At 35.5% G+C, this 23,641-nt stretch overlaps 1 protein-coding gene across 1 annotated transcript in view; it reads right to left on the reverse strand.

Annotated features, from left to right (window-relative positions):
• The window catches only part of LOC106730764 (ATP-binding cassette sub-family A member 3-like), a 104,914-nt gene that overhangs the window by 77,806 nt on the left and 3,467 nt on the right, over positions 1–23,641 (reverse strand). The window contains exons 2-6 of the mRNA XM_032460895.1: positions 20,622–20,705; positions 20,026–20,278; positions 16,497–16,624; positions 4,578–4,719; positions 1,356–1,615 (exon numbers count right to left, since the gene is read on the reverse strand). Coding sequence (XP_032316786.1) covers positions 1,356–1,615; positions 4,578–4,719; positions 16,497–16,624; positions 20,026–20,278; positions 20,622–20,681 — 843 coding nt within the window. The 5' untranslated portion in view covers positions 20,682–20,705. The remainder of the gene's footprint in view (positions 1–1,355; positions 1,616–4,577; positions 4,720–16,496; positions 16,625–20,025; positions 20,279–20,621; positions 20,706–23,641) is intronic.

Raw genomic sequence — 23,641 nt, forward strand, 5'->3', positions numbered from 1 at the left:
ATTTCAACTGTCTTTTATTCGATTCTTTGATTCTTTTCTCATCAAGATCAAAGTCTATCAATGGTCCTGTCAAAGGAATTCTACATTTTTGTTAGCATGTTTTTTATTTCTCATAATTTCATTTGACTCCTTATAGCTTAGATCTCTGTGCATTACCTATCTTAACTTGCATGTTATCTACTGTGCAGAAAAGAGTTAACACAGAAGGCCTGAGACTACTATTCTTAAGAAGGAATGTTTGCAAAATTGGCCTTTGGCTGGTATATGGGAACTTGGTGGGTAAATTGTTCCCTATACTGATATAAATCACTCTCTAAATGGTAAGTGTTGATGACTGTGCCTAAACTGTTTGTAGAAATATTATGGTTCATGCTAGATACCTGCTTTCCAGGAGTTTGGGATTTGGGTAAATGCCAGGCAAAGGGTACCTATACAACCAGCCTGCCAATGAAAACCTTGTGTGCTAAGTCTCCAATGGATTTCCTTGGTCAGGAACATCACAAACATGTTGTTGGATTCTCACTGCTGATGCAAGAAGGTGCTCTGTGTGACCTCTTGTGGGGTTACTTGAAGAAGCCTACAGGTTAATTCCTCCAAGCTTTGCCTATGTCATTTTCTCTTATGACCTAGCTATGTATCCTCACGTACCATTATAATAAATCCTAGCTGTGAGCATATCTATATGCTGAGTCCTGTAAGTCCTTACAGTGAATTTTAGAAAACATGGGTGGTCTTAAGGATCCTGGACACATATACCTTTCCTTTTGGAGCCTTAAATTATTAATCTTAGCAATTTTTAATTCATTCTCTGATATTTCCATCATCTGTGTCTTATGTGAGTCTGACTCTGATGATTAATTTGCCTCTTTGGACTGTGTTTTTCCTTAAGTTTTTGGTGTGCCTTATAATTTTTTGTTGAAACTCAGATGTGTTATCGAGGGCAGTAGATATCAAGGTAAACAGGCCTATAGTGTGAGGATTTATATTAACCTAGCCAGGAGTTGAGTTGTGTTTGAAAGTCATTGATATTTTAGGTATCAGAGACACCAAAAGTGACCTTTTATTGTCCCCCTCCTTGCCCTCCGGTTTTATTTTTCTGCTGCTCCTCAGAGAGAGTTTGCTTCTGAATATCTGCCAATTTGTATAATTGATAGGTGGCATCAGTATTCACTCTTCATGCTCTGTAGCTGTTGCTCCTGGGATGTAATTTGCTGTTATGAGATGTAACAACTACCACCAATGCTGAATATGCAAAAATAACACAACTCTCCAAACAACAGAGCTCTACAGGTCAAAAAAAAAAAAAAAAAGAAAAAACCTTTACAGAAACTTTATCAGAAAATAACTGGGATTACCTTCAATCTGTTTTCTTTTTCCCATACAATGGATCGCACGATGGAAAGTACAGTCGGAGAGAACATGAGTATAAATATCAAAGGGAGGTAAGAACCAGTGAGCCAAAGCAATCCGTCATGAGGATAAGCTGGGTATGGAAATCTCTGTACAAAGATGCTGATACCATCAAACAGCTTCTGTCTAGCATTGCTCTCATGGTACAGCATGATAGCCTTATCTAAGGCATGCTGTACAGCCAGGAACCCTTCTCTTATGTACCCTATATGATAAAACAAACATTGTCAAATAAAGCAGACTAATGAATGGCTCAGACACAAAATGAACAAGGCAATTCAAGTCAGTCATAGCTTGTAACACACAGAACTTAAAGTTACTGCTGTATCAAGGCCAACTGAACACAGTTACTCTGAAAACCTATAATAGTTTTGACACAGAATTAAGAGTTACTTCTTCAGATGAATCTGATTCACATCGTCCCCAACTTAAATATATTTAATAAAAGTTTCAGGTAGGCTTACTAAATACAATTCATAATTGCAAAAATGCAGATTTAATTAAATATTAGCAAGATGAAGACTTGGGAATGTAACAAATGAAGCTGAGAATGACAGATTTGTTATAGTGAGTAATACAGCACTGGCCCCCAAGGAAAAAAGTTTCACTGAAACCATGTCATCCATAAAACTAAAAGGCAGTTTAGGATTTAATTTGCTTTTCTTGCATACACCCCACATTTTCTTTATCCATTCATCTGCTGAAGGACACTTGGGTGGCTTCCATATCTTGGCTATAATAATAATGTTGCTATGAACACTGGGGTGCACATATCTTTTCCAATTAGTGTTTGCCTTTTTTCCAGATATATACCCAGTAACAGGATTGCTGGATCGCATGGTAGTTTTATTTTTAGTGTTTTGAGGAGTCTCCACAGTTTTCCATAGGGGCTGCATAAATGTACATTGCCCACCAACAGTGCACAATGTGGTTCCTGTTTCTCCACATCCTTGCCGACATTTGTTATTTGTAGGCTTTCTGATGATAGCCATTCTGAGGTGATATCTTGTTATTCTGAATTGCACTTCTCTGAATAATTAGTAATGCTGAGCATCTTTTCATGTGTCTGTTGGCCATCTGGATGTCTTCTTTGGGAAAAATAATCTAGGCTTTCTGCCTACTTTTTGATTGGGCTAATTTTTTTGATGCTGAGTTGTAAAAGTTGCTTGTACATTCTGGATATTAACCCCGTTTGTCACATCATTCACAAAACTTTTTTTCTTATTCTGTACATTGTCTTCTCATTTTGTTGATGGTTTCCTTTGCTGTGCAAAAGGTTTTATGCTAAATTAGGTCCCAGTTTTTAATTTTTGCTTTAATTTCTTTTGCCTTAGGAAACAGATTAAAAAATTTTGCTACAATTTATGTCAGAGTGTCCTGTCTGTTATCTACTAGGTGTTTTATGGTTTCCTGTCTTACATGTAGGTGTTTAATCCATTTTGAGTTTTTGTTTTTTGTATATGGTATGAAGAAATGTTCTCAATTTCATTCATTTACATGTGGCTGTCCAGTTTTCCCAGGACCATTTATTGAAGAGGCTGTCTTTTCTCCATAGTATATTCTTGCCTCCTTTGATTAAATAACTAAGTGCATGAGCTTATTTCTGGGCTCTCACTCTGTTCCATTGATTTATATGTCCATCTTTGTGCAAGTACCATTCTGTTTTGATTACTGTAGCTTTGTAGTATAGTCTGCAGTCAGGGTGTATACCTCCAGCTTTGTTCTTTTCTCTCAAGATTGCTTTGTCAATTCAGGGTCTTTTGTGGTTCCATATAAATTTTAGTATTTTTTGTTCTAGTTCTGTGAAAAATGTCATGGGTATTTTGATAGAGACTGTATTAAATCTGTAGATTCAGCTTTGGGTATTATGGCCTCTTAACAACATTAATTTTTCTAAGAATATTGGACATCTTTCCTTTTCTTTGTTCCATCTTTAATCTCCCTCATCTATGTTTTACAGTTTTTACAGAGTTTTTTTCAGAAACTCTTTTCTGTGGCAGGATTGTTATTTTCAAGTTTTAAGATATCAAAAAAGTTATTTTGTGGTGATAGAACCGAAATGTCAAGCCTAGTTTCCAATTCCTCCTTTGATTCATGTAATATAGGTCTTAATTTTCTACTCATTTCCCTGCCAATCCTTAGTCTTTGTACCCATCTTCTTTTGTTTACTCCTTAATTTGAATGTTACCAAGCATGTAGTCCTTCATCCTCACTTCTCTTTATAATATTTTTCCACAAATAATATGGTATTAAGGAAATGTAAATGTAAAATCCAGGCATAAGGCAAAGAAGTCATTCTTTGAAATATCTCGATCAATTACATAAATTGTGAAATATAGGTCACAGTCTTCTCTGTTCAGCAATAGCATAAAACAAAAATTCTGTGTTCAGATATAAACAAATATCAAAGACATCTTATGAGTGTCATCACTTGGAGAGATGTATCCACTTCTATATCATATCAGTTTTCTATCCGTGCTAAATATTGCTATGCCTCTGTCTCTCATAATTCCCAGGAGAAATTTCATACTCCTTCACTTTACACATTAGGTCTGTTTGTCTCTTAGCCTCATCTCTAATAACCTCCCACATTACCCTCTATTCTAGCTACAAAAAGGAAACAAACAAAAGGCCATGTAGTTCCCTGAATGTGGCATCCTGTCATGCATGTGTTTATGATCTTGCTTCCGCTGTGTGGAATAATCCTCACCCATCTCTACCTAGCTAATTCATATAGGCACCTGTAGATTCTGCTTCAATTATTTCTCAACAGACTTCCTCATTATTTTCAGTGATTGTCTATTAGGTTCATCTATTCTCTTACTGGTCATGCTGTTTCCGATTTTTGTTGCTAATGCTAGAGTGTGTATAGCTTTTTTGTTCTACTAAATATTTGCCACACTAAATCACAACTACATAAAGATAAATATATTGGTATAATAATTAAAAGAGGATAAAGCATAATACATATATAAGTATACATATATTCTATATATATGTTAGGTGTGTGATATTGAAAAGTAGTTTTAGTAAAATAAAATTATTTAAAAAATTACAAGTTAAAATAAGCTGAATTATATATATATCCATATATATGTATAAGTGTATGTGTGGATACATATATGCAACTGTGATAAGAAAATGAGTATACTTAGTGATCTGCTCACCAGGGCTTCCTCCATCATTATGATCTGGGTTCCTGGGTCCTGGAAAGGGATGATTAGGAAAAAGGAAGGATGTTTTCCAGCCTATTGTGTCTGGCCACAAGATAGTCCTCTGTATCCTAATAAAACGCAGATGATATTTTACCTAGAAGTAGCAATAGGAAAGAAATTATATTTAATATCAAACAAAACTGAAAAGAAAATAGAAATAAAGGAAAGTCCACATGGGAAATCATGTGACTTGAAAGATGAGACCCATCTGATGTCCAAGTGATTCTGACTGCCTGAAAATGATAGTAACTCTAAGCACAACAAATACATTCCAATCTTATTTACATTTTAAGTCCTCTCAAAATGCAGACAGTTCACAAAAACAAGATATACATACAGCCCATAAATACATAAAAAAGCTTCTCAGTGTCACACAATAAAATAAAGGCGAATTAAAACTACAGAGATATCCTCCCTATTACACTGGAAAAATCAAAGTTTAACAACACATTCTGCTGGCAAGGCAGTAGACAAACAGGCACTTTCATAGACTGACTGTGGGATGCAAAATGGAATAACTATAATGGAGAATCTGGCAATGTTTCACAAAACTACATATGCATTTATTGTTTGATTCAGCAATCCTACTTTCAGGAGCAGACTTGGAATACATACCTCAAAGAATATGAAAAACACATAATGCACAAGTTTGCTGAAACATTATTGATGGTGGCAATACAGCAAATTTCGATTAACCTAATTGCTCATACACAGGAGGCTGCATAAACTAGGGTATCTGTACACAATACAGAGCTTCATGTCTGGTTCAAGGTATAGTCAGAAAAGAGACATCCTGCTAGATAACTTAGAGATAAGAGGACTCTTAAGGTATTGGATAGTGACAGCAGGAAGCAGCCACTGGCCCTAGGACTAAGGGAACAAAAGCAAGAGTTTGGAATTATTAACAGTTATAAACGTAAATGAGACATCTGTGCAGCTGAAAAAAATCAAACCTTTGAGGACAGGACACAAGTCAGCTAGTACTCCGTCTCACAGCTTGAAAGAAGGGACTTTTGGACCAGGACCTGGACACCTGCTATGGAGTTCCAGTTGCCTGGTGCTGATTATCTTTGAGAAGGTGGATTTAGGCTGATTTTTAAAAGTGCTGGGCAATTTGCAAACTTTATTTGGCTGCTGCTACAGGAAGAAAGTGCCACTGCCAAAAAAAAAAAAAAAAAAAAAAAAAAAGGCGGGAGGGAGGGTGTTGCTGGGATATTCACTGGCAACTACAAGCAGACAGAAAGCCAATAGGAAAGCTCAAGTTCCGTCTTCCCCCAGGCTTGCCCCTGTCTGCCTTTATTAGCAGAGACCTACAAAGAGTTGGCTGAAAAAGCAGAAATGTAGCTACAGCATCAAAGAGTAAAGTATAAAAGAATGGATTTACGGTTCAAAGAGAAACAAACTTGGTGACTAAAAAGAATACTACCTTTTGATTAAAAAAGGCAAAATGAGGTATGCATATGTAATTTATACTATGCATCCATATACGTTTAAATGTATATATCTATATAAACATATATATATATATATATACACACTATCTATATACTTTATATTTATCTATCAATATATTTAATTTTTGGATGCACTGCAAAGAAAGAGACTTCAGTACATGTCCACGAAATAAATAGTTCAGCATTTACTAGAATTCAATATTTGTTTTCAGTTCTTATTTGAGGTAAAATTTACGTACAATAAAATGTACAAATCTTAACTGTGTATTTCCTTAACTGTCCATGAGTTTCAACAAATGTGTAGTTGTTGTAACCCAAACTAGTATCAAGATTAAACATCATATCAATACAACAGAGCTCATTAATTCTCTGGTTGATGGATTCCTGGCTGTTTCCACTTTTTGGATATTATGAGTAAAGCTGCTAAGAACACTCCTGTAAACTCTTTTGTGTGTGTATAAAAACATGGTTTATTTTTTCTTTAGGGTAAATTCATTAAAGTGCAACTGATGGATCATAGGGTATGTGTGTGTTTAGTTTTATTTGAACAAATGGCAGACCTTTTTCTAACCTGATCATACTATTTTATAGCCCCACCAACCGTAGCTTCCCATGATTACCAGCATGTGATACTGTCTGACTATAATTTTAGCCTTTCTAGATAAGCAGGAAGCAGTATCTCACTGTGGTTTACATTTGTGTTTTCCTGATGTCTACTGACTTGCACACTTTTTTACATCTTTACTGGCCACTTGTGTGTCTCCTTTGGAGAACTGCCTATTTAAATCTTTGAAATTCGGCTACTTGTCTTTTTATTATTAAGTTATAGGACTTTTAAAAATATCTGAGATACTAGCACATTGTCAGATCTAGGCAGACCTAGAGCTATTGCGGGTTTGGTTCCAGACCTACCACAATAAAGTGAGTATTGCAATAAAGCGAGTCACATGAATTTTTTTGGTTTCCCAGTACACATAATAGTTATGTTTACAATATATTGTAATCTATTAAGTGTGTAATAGTATTATGTCTAAAAAATGTACATACATTAATTTAAAGATACTTTATTGCTAAAAAATGTTAACCACCATCTGAGCCTTCGGCGAGCTGTAATCTTTTGCCAGTGGAGGGACTTGCCTCCTTGCTGATGGCTGCTGACTGATCAGAGGGTGGTTACTGAAGGTTGGGGTGGCTGTGGCACAATTTCTTAAAATAAGACAGCAAGTCTGTCACACTGATTTGACTGTTCCTTTCATAAGCAATTTCTCTGCAGCATGCATTGCTGTTTGATAGTGTTTTACCCAGAGAACTTCTTTCAAAATTGGACTCAATCCTCACAAACCTGCCACCATTTTATCACCTAAGTTTATGTCACCCTAAATCCTTTGTTGTCATTTCAACAATCTTTACAGCATCTTCACCAAGAACAGATTCAATCTCAAAAAACTCCTTTCTTTTGCTCATCTGTAGGAAGCAACTCTTTATCCATGAAAGTTTTATCATGAGATGCAGTAACTGAGTCACATCTTCAAGCTCTACTTCTACTTCTAGTTCTCCTGCTATGTCTACCACATCTACAGTGAACTCCTCCACTGAAGTCTTGAGTCCCTCAAAGTCATCCATGAGGGTTGGAATCAACTTCTTCCAAACTCCTGTTAATGCTGATATTTCAGCCTTTTCCCATGAATCATGCATGTTCTTAGTGGCATCTAGATTGCTGAATCCTTTCCAGGCTTTCAATTTACTTTTCCCAGATCCATCAGAGGAATCACCACCTATGGTAGCTACAGTCTTAAGAAATGTATTGCTTACATAATAAAACTTGAAAGTCAAAATTACTCCTTGATCCACAGGCTGGAGAATGGATGTTGTGTTAGCAGACATGAAAGCAACATTAATCTTGCTCTACATCTCCATCAGAGCTCACCAGTGACCAAGTGCTTTGTCAATGAGCAGTAATACCTTGAAAACATTTTTTTTCTGAGCACTAGGTCTGAATGGTGGGCTCAAAATATTCAGTAAACCATGTTGTAAATAGGTGTGCTGTCAGTGCAGGTTTTGTTGTTCCACTTACAGAAAACAAGATCAGCAGATTTAGCATAATTCTTAAAGGCCTCTCCCCGCCAAAAAAAAAGCTCTTCAAGGCTCTAGGATTTTTGGAATAGTATGTGAGCTTTGGCTTCAACTTAACGTCATCAGCTGCATTAGCCCCTAACAGCAGCGTTGGCCTGTCCTTTGAAGCTTTGAAGCCAGGCATTGACTTCTCTCCAGCTACGGAAGTACTAGATGGCATCTTCTTCTAATATAAGGCTTTTCATCTGGATCAAAAATCTGCTGTTGAGTGTAGTTTACCTTCGTTAATTATCTTAGCCGGATCTTCTGGATAACTTGCTGCGGCTTCTACATCAGCACTTGCTGCTTCACCTTGCACTTTTATATTATGGAGATGACTTCTTCCTTAAACCTCATGAACCAACCTCTGCTAGCCTCAGCCTTTACTTCTGCAGCTTCCTCATCTCTCAGCCTTCACAGAGTTGAAGAGAGTTAGGGCTTTGGTCTGGATTAGGCTTTGGCTTAAGGGAATGTTGTGGCTGGTTTGTTATTCTATGCAGACCGCTAAAACTTTCTCCATATCAGCAACAAGGCAGTTTCACTTTCTTATCACTAGAGTGTTCACTGGAGCAGCACTTCTAATTTCCTTCAAAAACTTTTCCTCTGCATTCACAACTTGGGTACCTGTTTGGAGCAAGAGGCCTAGCTTTTGGTCTGTCTTTGTTTTTGACATGTCTTCCTCACTTATCTTAATCATTTCTAGCTTTTAATTTAACGTGAGAGATGTGTGACCCTTTCTTTCATTTGAACACTTAGAGGCCCACTGGAGGGTTATTAATTGGGCTAATTTTGATATTGTTTTGCCTCAAGGAACAGGGTGGCCTGAGGGAGGGTAAGAGACTGGGTAACCAATACTTGTTGGTTTCTCTATTTTTGTTGGTAATCATCCTAATCAATATGAGGTAGAATCTCATTACAGTTTTGATATATATTTCCTGAATGATTATTGATGTTGAGTATCCTTTCATGTGCTTATGGAACAATCATATATCTCCTTTGGAGAAGTAACTATTTAAATCCTTTCCCTATTTTTGAATTAGATTGTTTGTTTTTGTGTTGACTTTTAGAAGTTTTGTATATATTCTGGATATTAATTCCCTATCAGATACATGATTGGCAAATATTTTCTCCTATTCTGTGTGTTGTCTTTTTAATCTTTGGATAGTGTCTTTTGATGCACAAAAGTTTTTACTTTTCATCAAGTCCAATTTGTTTTTTGTTTGTTTGTTTCCTGTGCCTTTGGTGTCTCATCCAAAAAAAACCACTGCTAAATCCAAAGCTACTAAGATTTTGTCTTATGTTTTCATGTTAAATTCCTCCAACTTAATTTAAGGGTTTTATAGTCTTAGGTCTTACACTTAGGTCTTTGATCCATTTTGAGTCCATTTCTACCTATACTATTAGACATAGTTCCAAATTCCTTTTTAATATGTGGATATCCAGTTTTCCTAATTCCAGTTTGTTGTAAAGACCGTCCTTTACACAATGAATGAATGGTCCTGGCATCCTTGTTGAAAATCATTTGGCCAAATGATGTTGATTTCTGGCCTCTCTATTCTCTTCCATTAGTGTATATGTCTGTCTTTATGCCAAAACCATACTGTTTTGATTACTGCTGCTTTATAGTAAATTTTGAAATGAGGAAGTGAGTCTACCATTTCTGTTTTTTTTTTCAAAATTGTTTCAGCTATTCAGGGTCACTCGAGATATAATATGAATGTTAGGATGGGTTTTTATATTTCTGAAAAAACATTGTTGGGAATTTTATAGATATTGGATTGAAATCTGAACTACTCTGTATAGTACTAACATTTTAACAATATTAGTCTCCCAATCCATGAAAATGGGATGTTTCCATTTATTTATGTTTTTCAAAATTTCTTTCAGCAAAGTGTTGTAGTTTTCATTGTACAAGTCTTTCACCTACTTAGTTATTTCCTAAGTATTTTATCCATTTTGATGCTAGTGTAAATAACTTGTTTTGGTAATTTTCTTTTCAGATTATTCTTTGTTTAAGTATAGAAATGCAATTGATTTTTGAGTATTGATTTTGTATCCTGCTACTTTTTAAAATTCATTTAGTAGCTCCAGAGTCTTCAGGAATTTTTTTTTTTTTTAGGAATTTTTAATGTAGGATTATATCATTTAAAAACTGAAGCAAACAAAAATTACTTCTTTCTCTCCTATTTGGATGTCATATTTCTTTTTATTGGCTAATTTCTCTGGTTAGAACCCCCAACACTACGCTGAAAAAAAGTGGTGAAAATGAGCATCCTTACTTAGAAAGTGGGTTCCTGTTCTTAGAGGAAAAGCCTCCAGTCTTTCACCACTGAGTATAATGCTTGCTGTGGGTTATGCATACATGCCTTTCATTATGTTGAGATCATTTCCTTCTATTCCTATTTCATAGAGTCTAATCGTGAAAAGGTGCTGAATTTTATAAAAATGCTTCTTCTGCATCAATTGAGATAATTATGTGTTTTTCCCCCTTCATTTCAAATTTGAAAGAAAGAATTCAAATTGTCACTGACTGTAAATGACATATACTATACAGAGAAAATCCTAAAGACAACACGAAGAAACTACTAGTGTTTATCAATGAATGTGGTAAAGTTGCAAGGATACAACATTAAGATACAGAAATCTGTTGCATTTCTATACACTAACCATGACAAAATATCAGAAAGAGAAATTAAGAAAACAATCCCATTTACCATTGCATCAGAAAGAATAAAATACTTAGTAATAAATCTAACTAAAGCAGTAAAAGACCTGTACTCTGAAAACTATAAAACACTGGTGAGAGAAATTGAAGATGACACAGATGGAAAGATATACTTTGTTCATGGATTGGAATACTACTGAAGGCAATCTACAGATTCAATGCAATTCCTCTCAAAATACCAATTGCATTTTTCACCCAACTAGAATAAAAAAGTCTACAATTTGTAAGTAAACACTAAAGACCCCAAATAGCCAGAGCAATCTTGAAATATGAAGAACAGAGCTGGAAGTATCATGCTCTATTACTTCACTATACTAGAAAACCACAGTAATCAAAACACTATGGTACTTGCTAAAAACAGACAAGTAGATCAATGGGACAGAATAGATGAACAGAGAGCCCAGAAATAGACCAACGCACCTATGGCCAACTGATCTATGACAAAGGAGGCAAAAGTATACATGTAGAAAAGACAGTTTCTTCAACAAATGGTGTTGGGAAAACTGGACAGCTACATGTAAAAGAATGAAATTAGAACATTCCCTCGTACTATATACAAAACCAAGCTCCAAGTGGCTTAAAGACCTAAATCTAAGTCTGGAAACCACAAAACTCCTAGAAAAGAATATAAGCAGAACACTCTGACTTAAATTGCATTTTTTTTCACCTGTCTCCTCAGAACAAGGAAACAAAAGCAAAAATAAACAAGTGAGACCAAATTAAACTTAGAATCTTTGGCACAATAAAGGGAACCATACACAACGTGAAAAGACAACATACAGAATGGGAGAAAATATTTGTAAATGATGTAACTGTAAGGGGTTAATATCCAAAATATATGAACAAGTCATACAACTCAGTATCAAGAAAACAAAGAACTCAATCAAAAAATGGGCAGAAGACTTGAACAGACATTATTCCAAAAGAAGACATACAGATGGCCAACAGATACATGAAAAGATGCTCACCCTCACTAATTATCAGAGAAATGCAAATCAAAACAACAATGAGCTATCACCTCACACGTGTCAGAATGGCTATCATCTAAAAGACCACAAATAACAGTATCGCAATAAAATAAGGTTGTTAGAATTTTGATCGGGTTTGCAATGAATCTAGGTAGCTATTGGTAATACTGTTATCTTGACAAATTAGGTCTTCCTACCCATGAAGTTGGGCTATCTTTCCATTTATTTTCAGTGCTCTTTAATTTCTTTCTGCAATATTTGGTAGTTTTCAGCACACACTCTTTGCACCTCCTTGGCTAAATTTATTCCTCAGTGTTACATCCTCTGCTCTGTCCACTCTGCTTAATAGCCCATCCAAATAGGTTTTCATTTGTTACTGAATTTGAGGTTTATAATTTGTTTATAACTTTTATTTCTCTGCTAAGATTTTCTATTTTTTTCATTTGTTTCAAGATAATTTTTATTTGTTGCTGAAACATATTTTACAATGGCTGCTTGAACATCTTTTTCAGAGAATTCCAACCTCTGATTCACCTCAGGTCTCATGTCAGTTGACTGGTTCTTTGTGTGACAGATGATTTTCTATTTTACCCTGTTCATTATGCCTATTATTTTAGGAAACTCTGGATCCTAACTAAATATTTTATTATATCAAGCAGTCAGCCTATTTCAGTTTAGCATGCAGGTGCTGGCCTACTTTTCAATGACAGTTTAATTATCAGAGACTTTTCAGTATTTATTTGGTCTCCTATTTCATGTGGTACCACTGGGGCTCCCACTGGTTCTTGCTAGTGCTGCCTAAAGGAAACAGAAGGGGATTTCCTTCTGGGGGCAGAGGAGGCCCATGGCACAAAAAGCCTTCCTGGCCTGGACCTCTTCTGTGGCTGGGTTCCTCTTGCCAGCTCTTCCTGTCTGCCCTGGTGTCTCCCCGTGGGAGAGGATTTTCAGGCCCACAGGAAGGAAGAGGCTTTCCTGACTGAGCACTTGCTGTAGGATCCTACCTGTCTGTATGGGACAGAGAGTGCTCCTTGAGTTTTGGACTTCTTGTAGTGGAGTCCCCCTACCATTGTCCCCTGGCTCCCCTAATGTATCTGGGCAGGAAAAGCAAGTCTTGGGCTCACAGTATCAAAGCAGCTTCCTGGATCTGGCCACTTTTTGTATCTGCGTCTCTACTGATGGCTCCACTGTCCCACCCATGGCATCAATTTGCCATGAGGGGCGTCTTAGGCCTGTGGAGATGACTTTCCAGACTGGGCTACTTACGTCTGAATCCCTCTTGCTTCTATTCCTATGCCTCAGTATACATTGGCAGGGGAAGGCATCTCAGGCCTGGTGGGGAAGTAAAGTATTTTCCTGGCCACTAATTATTAGCAAGGCACTCTTTCCATTCCTCATGCTGGGGGTACTGGAGTCACCTAATGTCAGAAATGTTTCCATTTGATTGTGGAGTGAAATGAGCCTAACTGGACTGTGTTCTATTGCTAGGCTGGAGGACAGACAATGCTGGGTCTTGGTTGTCCTCTTTTGGGTGTGGAACAGTAAGGTGTGTGCCCCTGCATTGATCCTCTAGGCCTGGGGTCTTAACGTTTTTGTAGATTTCTTATCACCTTTCAGAGTTTTTCTTTGCCTCTGCATTATATCCAGAGTGTGTATCTGTGCTTAGTGAGGAAAGACAGGGAGAAATGAGTCCACACCATCTTGCCCAGACCAGAAGTCAACAGTGTCTTTTGATGATAAAAAGTTTCTAAAAGTTCAATAAAAGCCAATCCATTAATTTTTTCTTTTATGGTTATCGCTTTTTGTGACCTGAAAAACTTTTGCTACCCTCAAGATGATATCTGTTTATGTTTTACTCCAAAAACATTAGTTTTAGCTTTAACATTTAAATCTATAATCCACCATGTACTAATTTTTTGCACGTAGTGTGAGTGAGCTCAAGGTTCTTTTTCCCCATGTATATTGAATCATTATAGCACTGTTTATTGAAAACATCTTCCTTTCCTCATCAGATTTCTTCGGTGCCTTTGTCAAAAGTCAAATGATTGTATTAAAGAGAGTTTACTTCTGGGATTTCAATTCTGTTTCATAGATGTACTTGTTGATCATATGCCAGTAACGCACTGTAATGATTATTTTAGTCTTATAATAAGTTTTATATGTCTTCCAAATTTGTTATTCTTTTACAAAATTGTTTCAGATATTTTAAGTCCTTTGCATTTGCATTTACATTTAGACCTGATAAACAGGAAGTGACAACTACTGTAAATGCCCTAGTAAGACATCTGCTTACCAGAGGCTGAGAGAAGCAGGAGGCCTGAGAGAAGAAATTGAAAATGCCTATTAAATTTCAGCTAAGGATAACACTCTGCTACTCTGGGACACTGTTCTACGAGATAAAGTCTATGTAACAATAACTGATATACAGCCCTGTGTTCCTGTAAAACATGAGGGTATGTGAACCAAGCCTTGGAAGTAGAGTTGGCTGTTATTACCATCACTCCTAGAAACCTACTTGTGGAATTAATACCTCCCATCCTCACAAACTTAAGTTCTGCTACATTAAAGGCTTTGTTTCCTGGGGCAGAACACTTTCAAGAGGGGACACAGTAAAACTTCCACTGAAGACCTGCATAATTATCACCCAGTAATACTGAGCTATTCGCACTGGTACACACACAAATGAACAAGTTACCATATAAGAGGGAGCAATTAATCATGATTAAGTTTGCTGTTATATAATGAAAGCAGAGTGAGGTTATGTCTGAAACTTGAGAGTTTCTGAAAACAGTGAAGACACATTGAAGCAATTATGACCAGATAACTAAGGGCTCAAGAAGGGGATGGTTCACCTGAACAGGTGAGCAGGCTCGACCCTCTGAAGTGTTGGTCAAGAGTGACTAAAATCTAGAATGTGAATGCATAAATATTTCCTATTAAAATCCTTTTGTTGAAATACCTTCAGTAGTGTTTATACTCCCATATGAATTTTGACTAACAGAAATATGGACAAGTTATGATGAAGACAGGTTATGATGAAAAGACAGAAAAGGTTATGATAAAAAGGCAGAAAAGGAACAGGTGTGGAAGGTGAATGGGAGTTTGAATGGGAGTTCATAGCAGCATTCCTACAGTAGAGAAAAAGTGACCAAAGGCCTAGAAGCAAAAAATAATGTGGTGCATCTGGCAGTTAAGTATTGCTGCAGCAGAAAGAATGGTTAAGGAGTGGCAGAGATATCCAAGCGCTAGGATACTGATAGCCATGTGCCTTGTGCAAAGCACTCTGGACATGAGCCTGGAGCAATGGGAAGTCATTAAGGTCTTTTTATCAGGACAGTGATCATCTGTGAGGTTTACGTGGATCCTTGTGGCACTTGTAGGTGGACAAAAGAGCCTGTAAAGAAAGTCATCTAAGATGTGGGAAAGCTGGTAGATATTAGAAGCTCTATGCTTTACATCGAGTCATCAACAGAGATCAAAAGGTTTGTTTAAAAATTCATCAAAGTAGACCACGCAGCATGCTGTACGTTAGCTCCCCAGTACTTACTCATCTTAAATATTCTCACCACACACACAAAATGGTAATTCTGTGAGGTGAAGAATAATGTCAACTAACCTTATTATGGCAATCATTTCAAAATATACACGTTTCAAATCATCACATTGTACATGTTAAACGCACACAGTGTTACATGTCAAGTGTACCGCAATAAAGCTGGAGAAAAAAACAGACCAAGCACCTAGACACATAATTTGGGGAATTTCTAATGTCAGAAATCTAGTTCAAATATCTGGGGACACAAGCATGCTCAATCAGCAATGAGAATGAAACTTGAAATGTCACTGAAGACACTTGGAGCCAATGTATTTTGCTGACCCTAAATCCATATCAGCATACGGGTAATTCTGACTTAGTAAATGGAAGTTGGCACAGATGAAAAAAGTCTTGGGACGCACAGAAAAAATATGTACTATCCTACTAGCGGTTTTATTAATTTTCCCTTCTACTGACGAGTATCTGTGTTCTAAATATAAAATTTGGCTCCATGTGTAGCTGGAGCCCATTTATTTCCATCACCGCCAGGACATACCATCTATAAGATCTGCTAAAGAGACACCACACACTGTCGCTTTCTCTCCTTCTCATGGGCTACATGCCTATGAATATTCTATTCTTAATCACTGTGGCTGAGACTTTTCCCTAGAGATTTATGAAAGGATCTAAATTCTGTGTTTTATTCAAAGATAAAGGATCTTTCCATGCTTGCTTGTCTGTTAGTGAAGATGCATCTGCTTTGAGGCTTATCTGTCTTACTACCCTTTGTAGAACTTAGAAGCATTGCATGAGTAGTTAGAGTGTCCCATTAATCTAAGGTCTTGTGTGTGGAAGATACAGTTCTGCCCTTATCAGCATGATGCAGTAGGTAAGAACATAGAAATTAAAGTTACTCAGATCTGGACTTGCCCTACTGTATATTAGTAGTTTGAACTTGGGAAAATTAGTTTCTTCACTTATAAAAGAGGGTTAATATGAAATTCATTAAAATCCTGGAAACTGGAAGTGCAATTACTAGAAAGCTATTTATTTAGAAAACTCGGAATACAACTTTCTCACCTGAAGTGGCAGAGGATCACCACTGTTTTTGAAGTCACAGTCAAAAACAATGGCAGCCAGCACTTTGTAAGATCCATAGTCATACTTAACATACTCCTCAAACTCAGATTCCGAAGAAAAGCCTTGAACTGCAGAGAGACAAAATTGTTCACTTAAGTAAAAACATCTGATAATTCCTTCTGAGAGAGGAGACATTACTTTATATGGACAAAAGCCTATCCAAATAGTGTAAACTTAAGGCCACGGTTTCTCAAATATTGGTATCACAATTACTTAATGGATATTTGGGGTTCAAAACATTTTAGGTATTTTATAAAATTTTACTACAATTTTAAATAGTAATCATTATAAAACACATATAAAGATAAATCACTAGTGATCAGGGAAATGCAAATTGAAATCACAATGAGGCACCATTTCACATCCACTGAGATGACTATAATCAAAAAGACAGATAAGAAGAAGTGCTGGTGAAGATGCAGGAAAGTTGGAACCCTCATACACTGCTGACCAGAATGTAAAATGGTATAACAATTTTAGATAACAGTGTGGCAGTCCCAGAAAAAGTTAAAAACTAGAGTTACCACATGACCTATTCACTCCACTCTTAGGTATATACCCAAGAGAAATAAAAACATATGCCTACATAAAACCTACAGATGAATGTTCTTAGTAGTATCAGTTATCATAGCCAAAAGGTTGAAACAAGCCAAATGTTCACCAACTGACGAAGGATATGCCAACTGAATGCAGTGTATCCATACACTGGGATTTTATTTGACAATGAAAAAGAACAAAGTACTGGTAAATGCAACATTGTGGATGAATCCTGAAAACATTATACTAAGTAAAAGAAGCTGGTCACAAAAGACCACATAATGCATTTATATAAAATATTTCTGTAAACTGTTTATATAAAATACTTATATGTAAACCATTTATATAAAAAGTTTTATAATAGGCAAATCTGTAGAAACAAAAAGTAGCTTAGTGTTTTCCTAATCCTGGTAGGGATGGGTAATTGTGAGGTCATAACTAAACATTACAGGATTTATATTTGGTAATCAAAATGCTTCAAAATTGACTGTGGTACAAACAATAAATGCTGAAGAGGATGTGGAGAAAAGGGAACCTTCCTACAGTCTTTGTGGGCATGTAGTTTAGTGCAGCCATTTGGAAAAGAGTATGGAGATTCCTTAAAAAACTAAAAATAGACTTATCATATGATCCAACAATCCTACTCCTGGCTGTATATCCAGAGGAAACTAATTAAAAAAGATACATGCACCCTAATGTTCATATCAGCACTCTTTACAGTAGCCAAGACATGGAAGCAACCTAAATGCCCATTGACAGATGACGGGATAAAGAAGTTGTTGCACATATGTGTGTGTGTGTGTGTGTGTGTGTGTGTGTGTGTATTTACACAATGGAATACTACTCAGCCATCAACAAAGAATGAAATAATGCCCACTTGCAGCAACATGGACCTGGAGATTGTCATACTAAGTGAAGTAAGGTAGAAAGAGAAAGAAGAACACCAAATACCATATGATATCACTTATATGTGGAATCTTTAAGAAAATCACACAAATGAACTTATTTACAAAACCAACAGACTTTCACAGAAACTAACTTACGGTTACCAGGAGGGAAAGAGAGATAAATTGGGAATTTGAGATTTGCAGATAATAACTACTATATATAAAATAGATAAACAACAAGGTCCTATCCTATAGCACAGGGAATTATATTAAATACACTGTAATAGCCTATAATGAAAAAGAATATGAAAAGGAATATATACATATATAATATATAACTGAATCACTATGCTGCACACTAGAACCTGACACAGTATTGTAAATCGACTACACCTCAACTTAAAAAACTGATTGTGCTAATGGTTGCACAACTCTGTGAATATACTGAAAGCCACTGAATCGTACACTTTAAATGGGTGAATGAATGGAATGTGCCTTATATCTCAAAAAAGTTATTTTAAAAGAAATTAAGATTAATCAGGTGATCACTTTAAATTATGTTTGAAAAGAAAACTGACTTCTTGACTCAATGGCTGTATATATATATAAAACAGAGGAAGCAGTCATTCAAGATTGATTGGTAGAAATTGCCTAATCTGAACAATAGAGGAAAACAAATTGGAAAAAAGTTGAAGACAGCATCAATGACCTGTGGGACAATACAAAACGTTGAGCATTTTTGCCATCATAGTCCTAGAAGAGGAGAAAGAAGGCTGCGTTGAAAAACAATTTTAAGAAATAACTGTTGAAAAAGTCTCCAAATTTTGCTAAATTTACAGATTCAAAAGGCTCAGTGAACCCCAAACAGAATGTGAACCCCAAACAGAATAAGCCAAAATAAATATATAGACATATCATAATCAAACTCTTGACAAATAAAGACCAAAAAAAAAAAAAAAATCCTGAAAGCAGCCAGAGAGAAATGACACCACCTATGGGTAAACAAGGATTCAAATGACTGCACGTTCTTTTCAGAAACCAAGGAGATCAGAAGAAAGTGGCAAATATTTTTTAAATATTGAAAGAAAAGACTCTCAACCCAGAATTTTGTACCAAGTGAAAACAACCTTCAGGAATGAAGTTAAAATAAAGACATTCTCACATGAAGGAAAACAAAAAGAATTCATTGCTGGTAGATCTGCTCTAAAAAATTGTAAGTTTTTCAGAAAGAAGGAAAATAAAAAGAAATTGAACTTAGAAGAAAACTTAGAACACTGAAAATGAAGGAAGAGCAACAGCTATGGGAAACATCTGGGTAAATAAGTTTCTCAAGCTCTTCAAAATATTTGTGTGAATTATATCATTTCCTAGTGAAGTTTTCAACTTACGCAGATACGAAAGCTAAAACAAAGTGGGAAGTATAACAGGATCTGTAACCTGGTAAATATGTAACATTATGATAAAGTAGTAAAATGACAGTTCTAAGTAGCCTATGAAAAAAATTAAGTACGTATATTTTAACTATAAGAGCAACCACTAATAATATATATTAGAAGTCCACTTTATCCATTTTTTTCTTTCATGGATGATGCTTTCAGTATCATGTGAAAGAATTCTTCAACTAGCCCTAAGTTACAAAGATTTTCTGCTATGTTCTCTCCTAAAAGTTTTATCATTTTACTTTTAGATCTGTAATCCATTTTGATATAATTTTGGCATTAGGTAGAATATTTCATTGTTTTAGCTGCTGATGTCCAATTAGTCAGCAATATTTGCTGAAAAAATTAATCCTTCCACTGAACTGCTCTGTACCATATTTTGGCAAATTTCTGTAGGTCTATCTTTGGGTTTCTCTATTCTGTTTCTTTGCTCTGTGTGTTTATCCTTCCACCAATACCACACTGTCTTTATAACTTCAGTTATATTCTAAGTCTTAAAATTTGGGAATGTGAATTCCTCCAACTTTATTCTTTTTTCTACATCGCTTTAGCTCCGTCAAAAACAATCATAAATAATAAGTTTTATAGAAAATCTTAATTTCTAACCTTTTATATCAATGTTTAGATTCCTCTTCACATTCTCAGTGATCTCTTTTACCACATCAATTTTAGAAGGCACGTAAATCAATTTCCATTCTCTAGGATTTTGGAGGAAAGGAGGCAGAGTACTGATGGGTTGAGAAGTAAAATTGTAAGGTCCATTAACAGGTAACTTAATAATTGCACGGAATAGCAAAAGCATCACTGGAAACACCAATGCTGTAAGGACTTCGAAAATTAAACTGAAGAACTGCCTCCTCTGGAAGAGAAACAAAGAGATGGTGTTAATTCACGTCAGAGTGCACATTCAATGCAAACGGGTAGTTCTATTATAAAAAGTTTCTGCCAATTTCACTCTGAAATAGGCAGTGTTTCCTGGACTATCTCACATCACCCTCCCACTCCCCTTTCAAGTTTCTTATAGGTCATACCATACTATTGACTAACTCAGCTTAACAGATTTAGAAGAGTCACCTACAGCTCTGGAATTGATTTTTCAAAAGCTTGTGCATGGGAGCACGTGCCCATCCACACCCACATACAAAATCTGAATTGCAACAAACGGGCATTTATGAACATCTTCCACAAATACATTTGCATACCTTTAAGGTAAAATTTTTCCAGAGGAGCACTGCAAATTGCTTGAGTGTCAACAAATCCATTCTTCTACAAGAATGTATGCTCAACTTCAGGGATGGAGAAAAAGATTTTTAATGTCAAGTTACCTAATAATGTGAACATTAAGCAAATAACAGTATTACTTCTTTATCCTAATTTTCTCCTTAATCAGTCTCAAAGATTGATAACAGTAATGATTACAAATTATAAATAAAGAAAATTAAATTGTTTCTATTTTTCTAATAATTTCCTTAATATTTTAATAAAGTTCTAGGATTGTTGTTCAAGCACACATAAAGCATTTATATTGCACATATTCTAGGCATCAAAGCAACAGCCCAATAAATTTAAAACGATGAGTATCATACAGAACACAGCCTATGATCCCAGTTGCATTAGGGTGAAAATACATAAAAAGATGAGTTAAAGATTCCTGCAGATTTATGAATTTCAAAATACTTCTAAGAAGTTCATCTGTCAAAGGAGAAATTAGAGGGAATTTCAAATACATAAAACCAACTGATAATAAAAATACTATATCTCAATACTATAGCTAATGTTATTCTTAGATGGGAATGTATACTTTTACGTTCTTATGTGAAAAAGCAAGAGAGATTTAAAATGTCTTAGGATACAATTTGATGAGTCAGAAAAAACCCCAACAGAACACACACAACCAAAGTAGGAGAAAAGAAGTAAAGCTAAATGCATACATGTGTGAAACAGAAAATAGAAATTAACAGAGAAAAATAATAAAATCATACATATTTTTTAAAGAGTAGTAAAGTAGGCAAATCTCTGGTGAAATTCATCAAGATAAAAAGGAATGTATAAATATGTAATATTCAGAATGTAAAGGCAGGCATAACTACAAACCTAGCAGATATGAAAATAACCTGTCTACCTTCAGGGAGAGGGGAATAAGTTATTCAGAGCAACATTCCTGCTAAGTACAAGGAGAACTAGGAAATTTGCAGAGGCAGGCCTAGCATGTGGGGAATCTTTCCCCCTCAGCACTGTCAATTCCTGAAGAGGCAACTGAGAGACTGGGAAGCTAAGTAGCTGTTTTCATAGCCTCATGTAAATACAAAGACCTGGGTTGAGGGTAGGCTAGGAAAATTTCCTTCCTTTGGGCTGCTAAGAGTTAAGGTAAACAAGCAGTTGATTTGCACATTGAAGATGCTGAAACAGAGCTCCAAAGCAGCTCAGTCTCTGAGATGTAACCAAGGTGCCAGATAAAAGTAAGCAAGCAAACAAACAAACTCTCTGTAGGAATTATGAAACAGATTAGATCAAATTTTTCCTTAACAATAAGTCCAAATATAATTGCTATCATATAATATAAAACGACAATAGACAGAGAAAAGTAAGGTTACATGAATGAGAAGCTAAGAAACAAACAATAGGAACACTTTAAAGGGTTCCATATGTTAAAATGATCAGCCAAAAGACTTTCAAATAACTGTAACTGCTATGTTCAAAGAGAAAAAAAGACAGGATTGAGAATTTGAGAAGAGAACTTGAACTATGACAACGGCATGACAAATATGAAAAACAGCCAAATAATTCTAAAACAGAAAACTATGAAAGGAATTTAACCTCACAAATGAATTTAACCTCAGTGGATGGCATAACTGCAGATTCGACACAGTTGAAGAGAAATCAGTGGTCTGGAAATTTTTTCAGAAGAAAATACTCAAACATAGACAAAAAGATAGAAAAATAAAGAATATAGTGACAGAAATAGTCACAGAATTTAATGAATACATAAATGGAGTACCAATACAAATAAAAAAAGAACAGAGCAAATAACAGAGAAATAAAGGAGCAGAGATTAAAATAAAGGTATTCAAACTGCTGTAAGGAAATAACTACAAACCAATTTTATACCAAGCAAAGGAGATCTTTCAAGAATTAAGCGAAAAGACAAAATCAAGGAAATAAAATTTTGTCATTAGAAAACTAATGCTTAATTAAGGATCTTGTTTGTAGAAGGAAAGTATGCATGTGGAAGATAAAATATACCAAAAGAAAGACAGGGAAACAAAAAAGGAATACATCTAAATAATTTTTAAGTGCATAAAACAATGATGATGGCCGAAGGGACTGAATTATATGTAGAAATACAATACATGAGAACGTAGCATAATATATAAATGGAGTCAGTGTTCTGCAATTTCTGTAAGCACTGCAAAAGTTCCAATTAATATTAATCAGAGATAAACCAAAGTGCATGTTGTATTAATGTGAAATACTAAAATAACAGCAAAAGAGTACAAAATACTAAACTCATAGAGAAAAAAGGAAATAAGATAATTCAATCAAGCAAAATGAGGGTTAGTCAAGAGAGAAAAAGAAATGTAGAACTGGTTCCACAAATAGGAAATACATCAAAAGATGGTGACTTTAAAACCAAATATTTAAAGGGGGAAGGTATAGCTCAAAGTGGTAGAGTGCGTGTTTAGCATGCATGAGGTCCTGGGTTCAATCCACAGTACTCCCTCAAAAAAACCAAAGTAAATAAATGAGTAAACTTAATTACCTTCCTTCCCATCTCAAATAAAAAACTAAAAAAAAAGACAAAACAAAATATTGAATATCAGGAATTACACTAACTGATAAAGTGGTCTAAATGCTCCAATATGAAAACAATAATTGCCAGAGAGCATTTTAAAAAGAAACCCATAAAGTAAACACTTAAAATATCAACTTATACCTATCCTGCTCAAACTATTCCAAAAAAAATTGAAGAGGAGTGAACACTCCCATTCTATGAAGCCACCATCACAGTGATTCCAAAACTGAAGACAAATACAAGAAAAGAAAATTACAGGCCAATGTCTTTGATAAATATAGATGCAAAAATCCTGAACAAAATATTAACAAACTGAATCCAACAATACATAAAAGGGATCACACATCATGATCAAGTTAGATTCATTCTGGGGTCACAGGGATGATTCAATATATGCAAATCAATCAAGGTGACAGACCACAGCAACAA

The sequence above is a fragment of the Camelus ferus genome, chromosome 18 (assembly GCF_009834535.1).
Source record: "Camelus ferus isolate YT-003-E chromosome 18, BCGSAC_Cfer_1.0, whole genome shotgun sequence".
Classification (NCBI taxonomy): Eukaryota; Metazoa; Chordata; class Mammalia; order Artiodactyla; family Camelidae; genus Camelus; species Camelus ferus.